General features: G+C 37.7%; 1 protein-coding gene across 1 annotated transcript in view; it reads right to left on the reverse strand.

The window, feature by feature from the left end:
• Nucleotides 1-14,195, reverse strand: part of Eif3h (eukaryotic translation initiation factor 3 subunit H) — a 72,216-nt gene that overhangs the window by 46,704 nt on the left and 11,317 nt on the right. The window contains exon 2 of the mRNA XM_028767391.1: nucleotides 6,823-6,979. Within this exon, the coding sequence (XP_028623224.1) occupies nucleotides 6,823-6,979 (157 nt within the window). The remainder of the gene's footprint in view (nucleotides 1-6,822; nucleotides 6,980-14,195) is intronic.

Below are 14,195 nucleotides of genomic sequence, written 5' to 3' on the forward strand. Positions count from 1 at the left end.
AACCCTTTCACAGCTATAACTAGGATTTGCTATCTTTCTGTCTTTTTTCACTATCTGTTCAATATCATTTCTGCATAAATGCTGAAATAAATTACTAGGCAATCTTTTTCCCCTGGAATACATGAAGCATTTATCATACGTTCACTTTATCTTTCCAACAAGCTTCAAGCATACCCCTCAAAGTGTCTAATATTTCTACCCAAAAAGGTTCCTTGTTTAAAAAAAAAGTAACAAGATAGTTTTTTAGAATGACAATCCATAATAATTACTAGCTACAGATAGGCAAAGAAACATCAAGCGAATATCACAACTTTCCATAAAATGTCTCCATATGTCTGAAAATTATGAACAGGAGCGTTCTGTCCTGACCACGCTCTGAATTCTGAGGCTGTACAAAGGTGAAGGAAGAGTGGTCTGGTAGGTTTCTAACAGTTCTGGCTTCAGACAACCAAGGAAGGGAGGAGAGCAGGCAACAAGTAATTAGACCAAGCCTTCCTCTCCTATCCAGCGCGGACTCTCACAGCTTACAGTGCAAGTCTCACAACCACAGATCGCCCTCTCCCAACCCAGTCACACAGGCAGCACCAGTCAAGAAACTCCTCTGAAAGCCTCTTACTCAAAAACTGATTTTTAATCTTTTCAAGAGCCCTGGTAACATTTTCTGTTTTAGCTTTTATTTTGAGATAATTCTGTACTTAAGTTAACATTTAAACTTTTAGCAAAAGAAAACAATTTTGCTACAATGAAAATTGACCAAAAAGCTCAGTCAGGGTCTCAGGCATCACATGGACTTGCTATGCTGTAATTGCAGACTGACTACACACGGTAGAACAATCTAAGTCGATTCCCTTCTGCATTTCCCTGCTTCCTCTTTAGGGAGACAGATTTTGGAGGCCAATGACCACTCTCTGTGACTAACCTAAGGCAAGCAAAATTAAAAGTTTGTCTGTTCCTAATATAAAAATTATGAATTTGGCTCTGATGCAAAAAAGCTGTTTTTTATAACACCTACAATATTAAATTGATTAAGTCTGCTAAAAAAACAAGACAGTGAGTTATTGAATCTGTGTTTAATCCAGTATACTTTATAACATATTTAAAGAATTCAGTTGTATAAAACAGGATCTGAATCTTATCAGATGAAAATATTTTTTGCTGTTAGCAAGCCTGGAGTTGTATGTCTGAGAAAACAAATTAGTCTCCAGTTCTTCTAAGCTTGATAATAGTGCCCCCTAATGGGAATTTTAACTTGAGGGTTTTTAACTCACATTTTTAAAAAGAATATTTAAAAATATATTCTCTGAGTAGGTTACCTCACTATAACCAAAAAGCAAATTCTATAAGTTTAGCAAAAGTGAACCATTCAAAAAGCTACCTATGTTGAATTAAAAAGCAAAACCCTGAGAGAACTACAGAACCAAAGACACATTTCTAGGTTTATATTATCCTATAACACATAATCCAAGAAACCACTAGGCAAGCAGTTTTATCCCAAGAAAACTATCTTCACCATGTTTCTGGTACTCACTAAATGAGCAATCAGCATCTGCCAAAAGAACGACATTTAGAATGTGACAGAAACTGGCTCGTCGGTTATTTAGCGATGCAGGAGCTCCAGCATGAACCTTACACAACGCAGTCACAAGCTGACACCTATGAATCATGCCGCTCTAAACTCTTTTCCACATTTAGTTCCCCTAAACAACAACTCAGTGCGTGTTGTTTTCTTTAAAAGAAAAGACATGATATTAAAGCAAGAGCTACCTCCTGTGATACTTCCGAGGGTTGTCAGAGAAGCGAATCCAACAGTACTAGAACTTTCATTTTGGTGTTCACACTACATTCTGAACTTGAGCAATACTAAGTGCAACATCCAGAAGACATAAGCACTGAACAACTACAGCCAAGCACAAATTTAAAATATACAAAGAAACTATCATCATATTCTGTATCCAAACAAAAGGAAGAGAACAAGGAGTAAGAAAGTTATATTACTAGTCACAAGTTTTCAAAGAGCCCAAACATAACATTTAGGCTAGAGACCAACATGGCTACTTGTATAGATCTAACAACTGTAGCTGGAATATAGCTAATAATACATAAACAAATAGGGCGACCTTCCAATAAGACTTTATTTACAACAGCAGGTATAGGAATCAGTTTGTCAGCCCAGTTTAAAGCGTTTACTAATATTTCATTTGTAGCAGATTAAAATTCCTCACTTTACAAAAGGCACCAAAAAAAAAAAAAAAAAAAAAAAAACAAGCCCATATCCCAACAAAAAAACTCTTAAGAAACTCAAGTTACATAATGTCATAACTATGAAAAACTTGATATTTCAGTTTCATAAGTTGGTGGCCAGAGAAAAGACGTTTTTTCTTAATAAATACCGATTTGAGGAGGCACTGAATAATGGACAGAGCGTGAGTAAAACAAGTGGCCTTTAACATGACACAAAATAACCCACACCTAGGACTAGTCTAACATACTCAAGCATAGTGAGAAATTTCATTTCTATTAAAGTTTGATTTAAAAAAAATCTAATGGTGACCACATTCTGATGATTATTTAAAAAAAAAAATCAATGAGTTACTGAACTGAAATTCAAATGTCTCACCTAAGGCTACGAAGAAATACAGTGTGGTATGTTATACTTTCACATGTATAACGAAAGTGATGAATCTCACTGGATTTGTGTGTGTGTGTGATGTGTTCACCAATATGTTGCAGGGTCTCTTGCTGAGATTTAGGGTTACACACACACACACACACACACACACACACACAGAGCCAAGCTTTCATGTGAGTGCCAGAGAACTAAACTTGGGTTCACAATGCTTATGTGACAGGTTGAGACAACTTTCCAGCCCCCTTATTAGCTCTTAAGGATAAACCAAGAGATTGAAACGTGTACATAAACAGACTTTAGATATGGAATTATGCTGTTTTATATTCAATATATTTTAATCTCTGACACATACTTCAGTTTCCTAATGCAAAAAATCAGGCTGATAGAAATCTTAAACTAAGCAGAAGAGGATATAATGCCCAGGATTTAAACATTATTAGTATTACTAAATGCTAATAAATAAGGTTTCTTCTTGACTTAAAGCTGTTAAAACCTTAAACAAGCTTCTTAAAGAACACATTCATTAGCTAATTATCTGAAACTCATAAGTGGTCAAATTCTAAAAATAATTATTAAAATACTACACAGCATAATTGTACTAAGCATCATTTCTTTATACTCTAAAGAATTTTACTTAAAAAAATAACCACCACCCAACAAACATAGGTGACAGCATTGTATGTTCTGATATGGTTTGTGCCCTCACCAGCCACACTGCTTCTACAAAACTGTACAACTCATCTGTGAGAGAAAACAACTGTGTCAACAACCAATCACTTGTCCCCTAGTCCTCAAATAGTGAATATTAAATTATAATTATTTCCAGATATGCAGAATAGAGAAATTGATCTCTCTGGTAATGCTACTACAGACTATACACAAATCCCAACATTAATCCTAGCAAAGGTGTTTCAGTTTACAGTAATCCAGATGAAAACTGGCCTGTTTAAAACAGAAAAAAAAAATGCATCTTATACAAAAATTTAAAAATGACACCCAAGGCCAGGCAGTGTTGGCGCATGCCTTTAATCCCAGCACTTGGGAGGCAGAGGCAGGCGGATTTCTGAATTTGAGGCCAGCCTGGTCTACAGAGTGAGTTCCAGGACAGCCAGGACTACACAGAGAAACCCTATGTGTGTGTGTTGACACCTAAGCTGTTGTGTATCTGAAACAAAAGCAGATATGATTTTTCCAGAGATACTAACTTAATGAAAACTGACTTCCAGAGGAATGATGGACTATGGAATCAGCAAAAAGATACCTTACATTTGTATGTTCAAGTTGCTTCTCTAAGAGGCTAATGAGTAAAATAGTTAAAAGTAGCCAGTTAAAATTATATAAACAGCCTGAGAGAGGAACCAGTGGCTCATCCTGCAAGCCCGTCAGCCTGAGGTGGATCTCCAGAGTCCACAGGGGTGGACAGCCAAAACTAACCTCTGACACACACATTCTATGGCATATGTGCCACCCAACAATACTAATTTTTTTAAAGTTTCATTTTAAAGAGTTTGTGAGAAAACTAAAAAAAAAACTATCCACTTCACCTCATAATAAATATATTTACAAATAAATCTAACCAAGGAGACAAAAAGATTTGCCATCACTACTCAATGACCATACGTGTTCAATGTAATCCCTATCAAAATTTTAGTTTTTAGGTGGGGCACACACCTTTAAACCCAGCACAGAAGGCAGAGGACCAATTTCTGTGAGTTCAAGGTCACCATAGACTACAGAGAGTTTCAGGATAGCTAAGGCTACACAGCAGAGAAACCTTGTCTCAAAAAACAATAAAACAAAACAAAAAGACATCATAAAACTAAGTAATCTAAGGTGTGTCCTTGTATTGCTGGACCAGCCTAACTCCATTTCAAGAATCGAAGCCATCTTATTACAAGGTCAAAATAAATTCATTCCAGTTTTCTGTAAAACTTGGATTTGACCAGGTCTTGACCCATTTTCTGGAATTTGATGTGTTCCACACCCTATACCCTGACCTCCTCCTCCACCCTGATAAGGTACTGTGCCAAACAATTCCAAGTGGTCAGCTAAGTTTCTATGTAACCAAAATTCCTTGGAAATCCCACAATCCTTGAAAACTCCCTAGTCTTGCAGTTTTGGAGGGGTTATACAAGCCCCACTGGTTACTGTGTTCGATGCTAATTTTTTCAACCCCACTTTAGGGAGATAACTTCACCTGACAGAAAATAAAGCTTGCATAATTTGATGAAATAATTTAAGTAATGAATGATCTTTACTTGTGTTTGGTGGGATTAGTAGTATGAGGACATCTAAAACCGGTGAACAGAAAACAAGATTTGAAAGTCAAGCCCTAGCCTTATAGATGGTCAAATGATCAACAATGATACCAAGACCACTCAATGGAAAAGGAAGAGTGTCTTCTTCAAAAATAGCAAATCTGGACACTTACTTTACATACAGGCAAACATTAACACTAAATTGTACAAATAGCTTAATTCGATATTTAAAACTATAAAATTCCTAGAAAAAAAAAAACAGGAAAAAAGTTTCATATTAAATCAGTCAATAGTTTCTACAATGTAACTAAATGAACAATCGTCAAAAGTGAAAAAAGACAAACTTATACAAACTTTACAAGCACAGAGCAAAGGGGGAAACAATCAACAGAAAAGTCACCCCACAAAACAAAAGATTATGTGCAGTGATTGTCTCTCTAATAACTACAGAGTTGGAAATTGATTTTAAATATTTAACTTTAAAATGGGAAAGGTTATGCCATCAAGTAGAATAAGCCTCCATATCCACAGGACCCACAACTAGGAATTATCTCAGAACTTATCTCAGATCAAAAGTAAGTGGGAAAGAGTTTGTGTCTACTTTGTACATTTACAGACTTTTCCTGTTCATTATTCTTTCAGTAATATACTGTAAACAACCACTCACATATTAGGCAACTGAGTAAAGTGATGATTTCAAGTATAGAAGGATGTTCATAGGTGGCAGGTAAATACTATACTGCTTGACATAAACGGAGTTGAGCATCCAAGAAATTTTATATTTTAAATTCTACAATACCAATTTTCCAGGCAGGATGTGGCTGCTGGTGCAATAGAGACATGAGTGTGTGAGAGGCAACAACTTTATGACAGAAAGGAACTCACAGCTAGGTCTAGAAACCTGGTCAAAAGCCCAAGACTCTGGAGGCTATAGAGCTAGTGGGAGCCTACAACTGTGGCTAAATGAACATACTGTCAAACTGCCTTCTAAATACTTACGTCTATACCTATAGACCAGTTTTGCTCTCAGCCTTGGCCAGAAAAATCTCTTTCTGCAGTAGGCAGCAACGCTGAAGCTCATAACTGGTAAGGGGAACTAAGAAAAGGTAGCTCATATCCAACACACCCATACATACATACATACATACATACACACACACACACACACAAAACATCTTTTAAATAGACAGTCCAAGAGAAAAAAATATCATATGCTATAAAATAGATGAAACTTGAAAAGTGTCTCAAAGTCTGTATGATCCAACTTAACAGTCACCTTAAAGGCCAGAAAGCAATACAGAACAGTGACTGTCAGAGGTAAGACAGAAATGTCAATAGATAGTGTCACTTAGGAGAAACTTCCTAAAGATCTACCGACATGCAAAAAAAGGTTTTGACAAAAGTTTTGTCATGTGCTTTAGGCAATAATTTTTTAATTTAAAGAAATTACATATATATTGTGTCCTAAAAGTTCAAAAAAAAAGTTAAAACTTACTTTCAACTTGGTTTTGTTTGGGGAATTTTTTTTTTTTTTTTAAGAACAAAAACAAAACCAGAGTTTCTTTGGGTAACAGAGCCCTGGCTTTCACTTTATAGACCAGGCTGGCCTCAAACTCACAAAGATCTACCTGCCTCTGCCTCCTAAGTGTTTGTGTCTGGTATAATCTTTAAACTACAAGGATAATCTTCCTAACACAGCAAGCAATACATACCTCTTCTTGAACACTTAAAAACAGAAAACCAAGGATGCCAAATAGGACAAAGTAATAAACTTTTTTATACAAATTCTCATTGTACAGACATGTCATTTTTCCCAGAAACTTTAAAAAGCGTGATATAAGTTAACCAGTAAGAGATGAAAGTTACACTGGGAAATGAGCTAACATTATCTGTGTACACTGCAAAGACATACTTGACAGCAGTCCATAGCCTTACCTTCATCAAAATCAGCATCATCCTCTGTGTGCTGGGGGAATGGGAAACAGTTGGTAATCTCCAGTCGATCTTCTACAACCAGACCCAGGAGCACTCCTTGAACCACCTCAGTTCCTTGTCCTTCTTCTTGGTAATGTTTGATTATCTTTAATACTACCTAAAAGAAAATACACAAGAGAACTTAAAAACCATACTATTTTATGTTTTACTTATTTCTAAGGGAAAAAATAAAAACCACTAGTGAGTTTGCACAACCACAAGAATACATACTTGTTGTGCAAATCATTTCCTTTAGCCTTACTTAAACAAAGCTCACATGAGGTTCTTAGATACTTAACCCTATTAATGAGATTACTAGACCTTTGTTAAAACAAAGCAAGCAGATATCAGGAAACAGGGGAAGTTAATGTAGATTTTTAGAAGAAAGTTTACAACGAATTCCTTAAAAGCCAGTATATACGTATGTGAAAGGTGCGTGTTAATGCCCAGAATCCACTTTATTTTCACCAAAAAGCCAGGCCAGAATAACCTTATTTCCTTTCAGAGAACAAGTAAGACTGAAGAAGGCTATTAAAGTATTTAAACAAGCAGTTGCAGGTGAGCATCACAAGACTACCTCATACTCTCTCTACCATTCCGGAACCACCCCAACGAGTTTCTTCAAAAAGACCAAGGACACTCACCCATTAAATGTACCCAAGTGAAACGGGAAATGCATGGAGGTCTGATTGTCTGCTAAGCAAATACAGCAGTTAGAGAAATGAGTAAGTGAGGGTTAATTATAGGAGAGAAAGCTTAAAAGTCTGTGATGAGGACTAATTGAGTTCAATAAATTGGTGAAGTCCTCACAAAGAGTATCTGTCAAGTAGCAAAGGATTACCGGGTAGTAGACCGTTAGTCTCCATAAAAAGAAGCCTGGGAATCTCTAGTGTTCATTTCAATAAATACTATTTCAAATTTAAGAATATATTATCTACAGCACTCAAGAACCTGCCAGAATAAAAAGACTCTATCACCAGAGTAATGAATGTATATGATCTTGCCATTTCAATCTCATGAAATAAAGCATCCAGTCCTTGTCAGAGTGAAGCAGAGCATCATCTGGATGGCACAGTGGAGCTGCCTGAGCTAATGTCTCCGTGGCAGCAAACAGAAAAAGCAGGCCCTCAGATATTCATGTTCTCTAGCCAAGTCCCACCTCATGCTTTCCACTTCTTCTCAACTACAGCATCAATGAATCCAACAGAAGATTAACTGATTAAGCCAGACCACTTCTGACCCAATCATATCCCAAAGCTCCAGCAGGGGGGCAATTCAACTTTGACCATGAAAGCTTTTGGAAAGACACTTCATACCTAAACAATAAGAGTACTGAACTATCAAATGTTTTATTCAAGTAGTATAGTAGAAATCCTTCACAAACTTGAAATTAGAACAGCAAGTAAAAAAAAAAAGAAAAAAAAGAAAAAAAGAAAAAGAAGAAATAAAGAAAAAGAAAAAAGAGGATTTAAAAAAACGAAAAAGTGTTTCTTTCATGAGAAACCTGTATTTCGTCCCAATTTCTTACATTGTCTTATCTGTAAATTATATTTTAATATTTATTATTTTATGTGTGTCTTTGTGATTTTATGCGCATCCTGTGTGTGCAGGAGCCCACAGGGACAGTAAGTGGAGAGCATCAGATCCCCGGCAACTGGAATGAACCACCGTGTAGGTGTTGGAAACCAAAGGCAGGCCCTTTGCAAAAGCAATAACCCCTTTTAACTGCCGAGTCATTTCTCCAGCCCCTCTAAATTATTTGAAAAAAACTGAAGAAAAAAAAGAATAATTGGATGAACAAAAGGAAAAGAAAACAGAAATTTCTGACTATAACCAATTGGAACACATATTTTGTAATTCTACAAAACCAACAATGTGTCATATACATGTGTTTAAAACTTTAATAGATGCATGGGATCTGGAAATATCAACATTGTCCTTACTGCATTCCCTCTTAAAGGCTCATACAAATGGAGGGCTACTTTACTCAGCATTAGACCTTCAACACTAACACAGACACTGACACATGAAAGCTACTCCAAATGCAGTTTGCTCAAGAAATGGATAATAAATATTATCAGTAATGTCTGATGCACAAGCCTTCTGCTTAGTGCCTTACATGCAATGAATGACTTAATCCTTTTTTTTTTGTTTTTCAAGACAGGGTTTCTCTGTGTAGCCCTGGCTGTCATGGAACTCACTCTGTAGACCAGGCTGGCCTCGAACTCAGAAATCCACTTCCTCTGGCTCTGCCTCCCAAGTGCTGGGATTAAAGGCGTGTGCCAACACTGCCCAGCATGACTTAATCCTTACAGCTACCTTTTTATAAAGCCAATCACACTATTTTCCTATCTCCTCTAAGAAACCGGTAAGCTGACATAAAATGATTGTATTTTGGTAAACCTCGACACTTTAAGGTACTTCACAGTAACTGAGAAAGTGTAAATGTGCTAACGATGTTTTAGAACAAAGGCTAGACACTTACGAAGCAATGTCGGCATCTCTAGGAGGTGTCCCTGTATCTACGGCTACACACTAAGGGGCTGACGCATAGAAGACAAGCTGACAGCCGGGCGGTGGTGGCCCACGCCTTTAATCTCAGCACTAGGGAGGCGGATTTCTGAGTTCGAGGCCAGCCTGGTCTACAGAGTGAGTTCCAGGACAGCCAGGGCTGTACGGAGAAACCCTGTCTTGAAAAACAAAAACAAAAAAACAAAAACAAAAACAAAAAAAAGACAAGCTGACAAGGTCAGGCAGCAGAAATCTGTGACGAAATAGTAATGATCAAATTATGCCCTGGTCCCTAAACAAGTGTTCCGCTGTTCTAGGAATGCGAGGCAGCTTTGATCTTGAGGCAGCAGTCTCGTGAGTTGCAAGTTGGGAATGTCCACCCACAATAATCCCATTTTCAGCCAGGTTCAAGTGCTCACATTCTTTGCCTCGAACCACCCATGTTTCTTTCCCAAAAACAGTGATGATATATTTAATCGATCCTATTTATCAATGTCAAGGCTCCCTGTTCTTACCTTCAAAGCTGATGCATGAAGTCTCCAAAACCGAACACACTCCCATAATATATTTTGTTTTTAATGTGTCACAAATGACCCCACATGCACTGGAGCCCTACATCACTTGTAGCTTAACAAATACTGTAACCAGCTTTTCCAGAATAAATAAATGCCTCCATACTAAGTACTTACTAAGAGCCTTTCTAGGGAGCTGTAACATACACTTGTGTCCAATCCTAATCTCTGACTTCAGAATTAATTGATCTGAGCTAGAAGTGTATACTTTTGGGGGAGTTTTGCATTTAGATTCTCCATGTGTCTATAACAGCCTACTTTATTCTAATATTTTAATTATAATTTAACTTATATGTAGGTGTATGTGTCCGTGTGTAGGTATCTGCCCATGAGTGTGAATGCCAGAAGTCACTGGATCCCCTAGAGCTGGAGTTACATGTTGTGAGCCACCTGCTGTGAGTGCTAGGAACAAAACTTGGGTCCCATGCAAGAGCAGTAAGTGCTCTTAGCAACTACACCATCTCTCCAGTCCTATTCTAACTTTTAATGAACATGATCCAGCTTTCCTTTGTCTTTATTTTGGTTTAACTCTTCAAAAGACTGTAATGTCATGAGCTTTCTTTCGTCTAAGACTTTTCATTGTTTCTAAAAAGTGCAGACAATGAGAAATACCAATCCGATGTGAATATTTTATTTATAAAAGCAAAACTATCACCCTTAATAAAGAAGCTCAGGTCTACTTGGAATATCATTACAGTACAGAAGAGGGATGAGAACAGCAGCGACACTAGTTTTCTCTGGTCCAGTAAGTCTCAGGGCTATGAGCTGACCAAGACAAGAACCAGTGCTGACTAGAATCCTTTAAATGAGCACAATGGACATTCTGCTATAAACTTGCCTGGGAGAGATAAACTAGAGAAACTATGCACAACAGTCTTCTAAGACTTTGAACTGTCATCATGCTCGAGGTCTGAATGTTTAATTCTGCCCACCAAGTGTCCAACTGCTATTCTCGGAATAGTGAGTTGTCGTCTCTAGAACCATCTTGAAGACTTCTGAGGTTTTCATGATATAAAGTAAGGCAAGGAATCCTACCAGCAAGGTACTGCCCATGTCTGCTCAGACAACCCTAAAGAAAACACTTTTGTCTATATCACTAATGCACACTGTAAAAGAGCAAAATAGGCAGGCAGGCTATCACCTAATCGTCAAGGAACATAAGAGGAATGTTTAACAATGTGTCTGGCTTTAAAAATGAAACAGAACACAAGCTCCTTTTGATTCCAATTCTAAAAACAACAAATGATTTCATTTAAGATAGCAATATTCTCAAAAGTACGGGTGCCTTCAAAGCTCAGGGATCTATGCAGAAGAGGAAGTGGAAAGACTGTAAGAGCCGGGAGTGATGGAGGACTCCAAGGACAATGTCTTCTAGACACAACAGGACTGATACACATTAAACTCACAGTCTCACTGAGTACATTAACTGCCGTTCAGTGCAGGCCCCAGGAGCAGTGAAAACAAACTCAACAGTAGTCTTAGTTTTTCTGTCTTGTTTTGCTTTGGGCTTTTCTGTCTTACTTATCTTTTGATTTCCATTTTTGTGTTTTGCAGTTTGGTCCTTGTTTTTGTTTTCTTTTAAAGAGAGCAAGAAAGACTTGGGTGGGTAAGGAGGTGACAAAGATCTGGGGACCAGGGTGAGGGAAACATGATCAAAACAAATTGTACAAAAAAATTTTTTCAATAAAATGTCAAAAACAAGCTAGGCAGTGGTGGCACACACCTTTAGTCCCAGCGCTTAGGAGGCAGAGGCAGGCAGATCTTTGTAAATTCAAGGTCAGGCTGGTCTACATAGTGAATTCCATGACAGCCAGAACTATATTAAACTATATTAAAGTCCCTGAAATAAATGAATGAATGAATGAATGAATGAATGAATAAATAAATAAATAAAAGCACAACATTTAAAACATATAGGGGGAAATATATATACCAATGCAAAATAGCTACGTAAATTATTACACTAGCAATCAATAATGCTTAAATTTAATGTATTAACAAGGATGAGTAAAACTTCCCATGAGTCCCTAAGACCTCCCTGTAAATATATTGGAAGCTTTCCCAGGGGGTGTGTAATACTAGGAATTCCAGATCATCTACATAAAGTCAGTCATCAACCTAGGCTACATAAGACCTAATCTGAAAAAGGGGGTAAGTTTTTTTTTGTTTTTTTTGTTTTTTTTTTATGTCCTAAGAAGAAAGACTTTAAATCTTAACAAACCGCAGATAACGCTTTTGGACAAATAACTTTTCTATCAAATCCAGGTCTTTGAAGAACACTACCTAGAGAGGGCTTGCTTCTTCTGCATAGACTTACCAGGATTCTGTATCACTCCCTCATTAATTAATTTGCTCAGATATTTACTGAGTTAGTTCTAGAGCCAAGACACCTCTCTCATACCCTGGGAGTATACAATGAAGCCAATGAATAAATTCTATGCTTTCATGAGGTTCCAATTTTTAGACTAGAAGGCCTCAAATACAGGTTCCCTTTGTTCTCACGGGAAATGTGAGATATTTCATACCAAGCAAGTCTCTAGTTCTCTCCCCAGCACCTTAGTGTGTGCGACTTTAAGGCAATTCTACCTGAAGTTAGTATCAGATCCCAACAGGTAAGAGCTCCATCCCACACCACCATCCTCACTTCAGGCCTCAGGCACTTCTGACCATCTACTATAAGTCAGGGGTTCCCACAATATCCCTCTCAGGTTTAACCACCTGTTTTAAAAGGCTTACAGAATCCAAGGAAACATATTGCTTAAGATTTCCTGGTTCATTTAAAAAAAAAAAAAAAGTCAAAGAAATGGCCAGGGCAAGGTCCGGAAGCAGGAGCGGTGGCTCTGAGCCTCCCACTCTCCCAGGACTCTAACCAATGAGATTCCCACACTCAGCAAGGCTTGCAGCTTTGGTTAAGGCAGGGGTGCTGGTGGGGGTTGTTCTGTCTTGTTTTCACTGACCTTTAGTAGATCAGACTCATCTCCAGCTGACCCAACTCCTTCCCAGCAGTCGGCGGAGCCAAGCCCAAACACTGAGATCTCTTCATGGAGACCAGGCTCATCCTAAATCACCTCATTAACACAAGCTCCTATGTGATTAGAGGGCTGAGTATGTACGAAGCCCTAAGACTTGTGGGAGCTCTGGGACAGAAACTGGGAACAAAAACTAAACTCACTCAGGCTCCAAAGTAGTCTTCTAAACCTCTAAGCTCTTAAAATTGAGGAACCCAAAACTTTAGTACTGATAATTGCATGTTTGAAACTGAGAAATTCTGACATTTCTCTTTAAAAACAATAATGAATAAAAACTATATTCTTATGAAAAATAGCTTTTCCAAAACAAAAATATTTACTCACAGGTCAAAAAAAATGACACTTTTAGACTTTTGGGGAAAAGTTAATTTTAAAAAAATTCAGAAAAGGAAAATCACACTGTTTTACATTTCATAAATTTGTTTAATGCTTTATTTCGTAGAAAGCAGTTGGATTATGCCTGCCTCTGCATTCAATCTCTTTCCCATCGCTTATCACTGAGCATCTGGAACCTCTACTGAACACTCAGGAAGGAACACGTAACAAGCTGGCAAAGGAAGTTTATATATTATGAAAAGTTTGACCCTGGAGACTTTTAAAACAAGACGTTAATGACAATGAGGAAAACCGATCGTGATTAGTTTGTGAAAAATAATTATAAAGAAAGCAGGTGGTGCAATGAAGGACAAGAGGTGGGCTTCACTAGGGGGTTGCAGAAAAACCAGAAAGAGCTGAAGAAGTAATCACCCAGGGAAAACCTGAAGACACAGAACACAGCAACTGTACCCTTGGAACCCTGCCTAAATTGCCAACATCTGCTTTTCATAAAATATGTAAGTCGGATTTTTTATTTTTATTTTTTAAAATGTACATGTATCAAGCATTTGCCTGCAGCTATGCCTGTACACAACACGGGTGCTTGAGGCCTGTGGTTGTGAACTGCCATGTGGGCGCTAGAAACCAAATCTGAGTCCTCTGCAAAAAGCAACCAGTCTTCTTAACTACTGAGTCATCTATCCAGCCCCAGTAAAGTGTATTCTAAAGACATCAAAAACCACCTAGAGATGATGGAGTTTAATGCCTCCAACCCCAGATAGTCAGGAATCTGAAACACAAGGATCACAAATTAGAGGCCAGCCTAAGTAACTTAGTGAGACTGTATCAAATTAAGCAAAAGGCTAGAAATACACCTTGGTAAAGGAAGGAAGGAAGGAAGGAAGGG

Source organism: Grammomys surdaster, unplaced genomic scaffold (assembly GCF_004785775.1).
Source record: "Grammomys surdaster isolate TR1022 unplaced genomic scaffold, NIH_TR_1.0 63, whole genome shotgun sequence".
NCBI classification, from domain to species: domain Eukaryota; kingdom Metazoa; phylum Chordata; class Mammalia; order Rodentia; family Muridae; genus Grammomys; species Grammomys surdaster.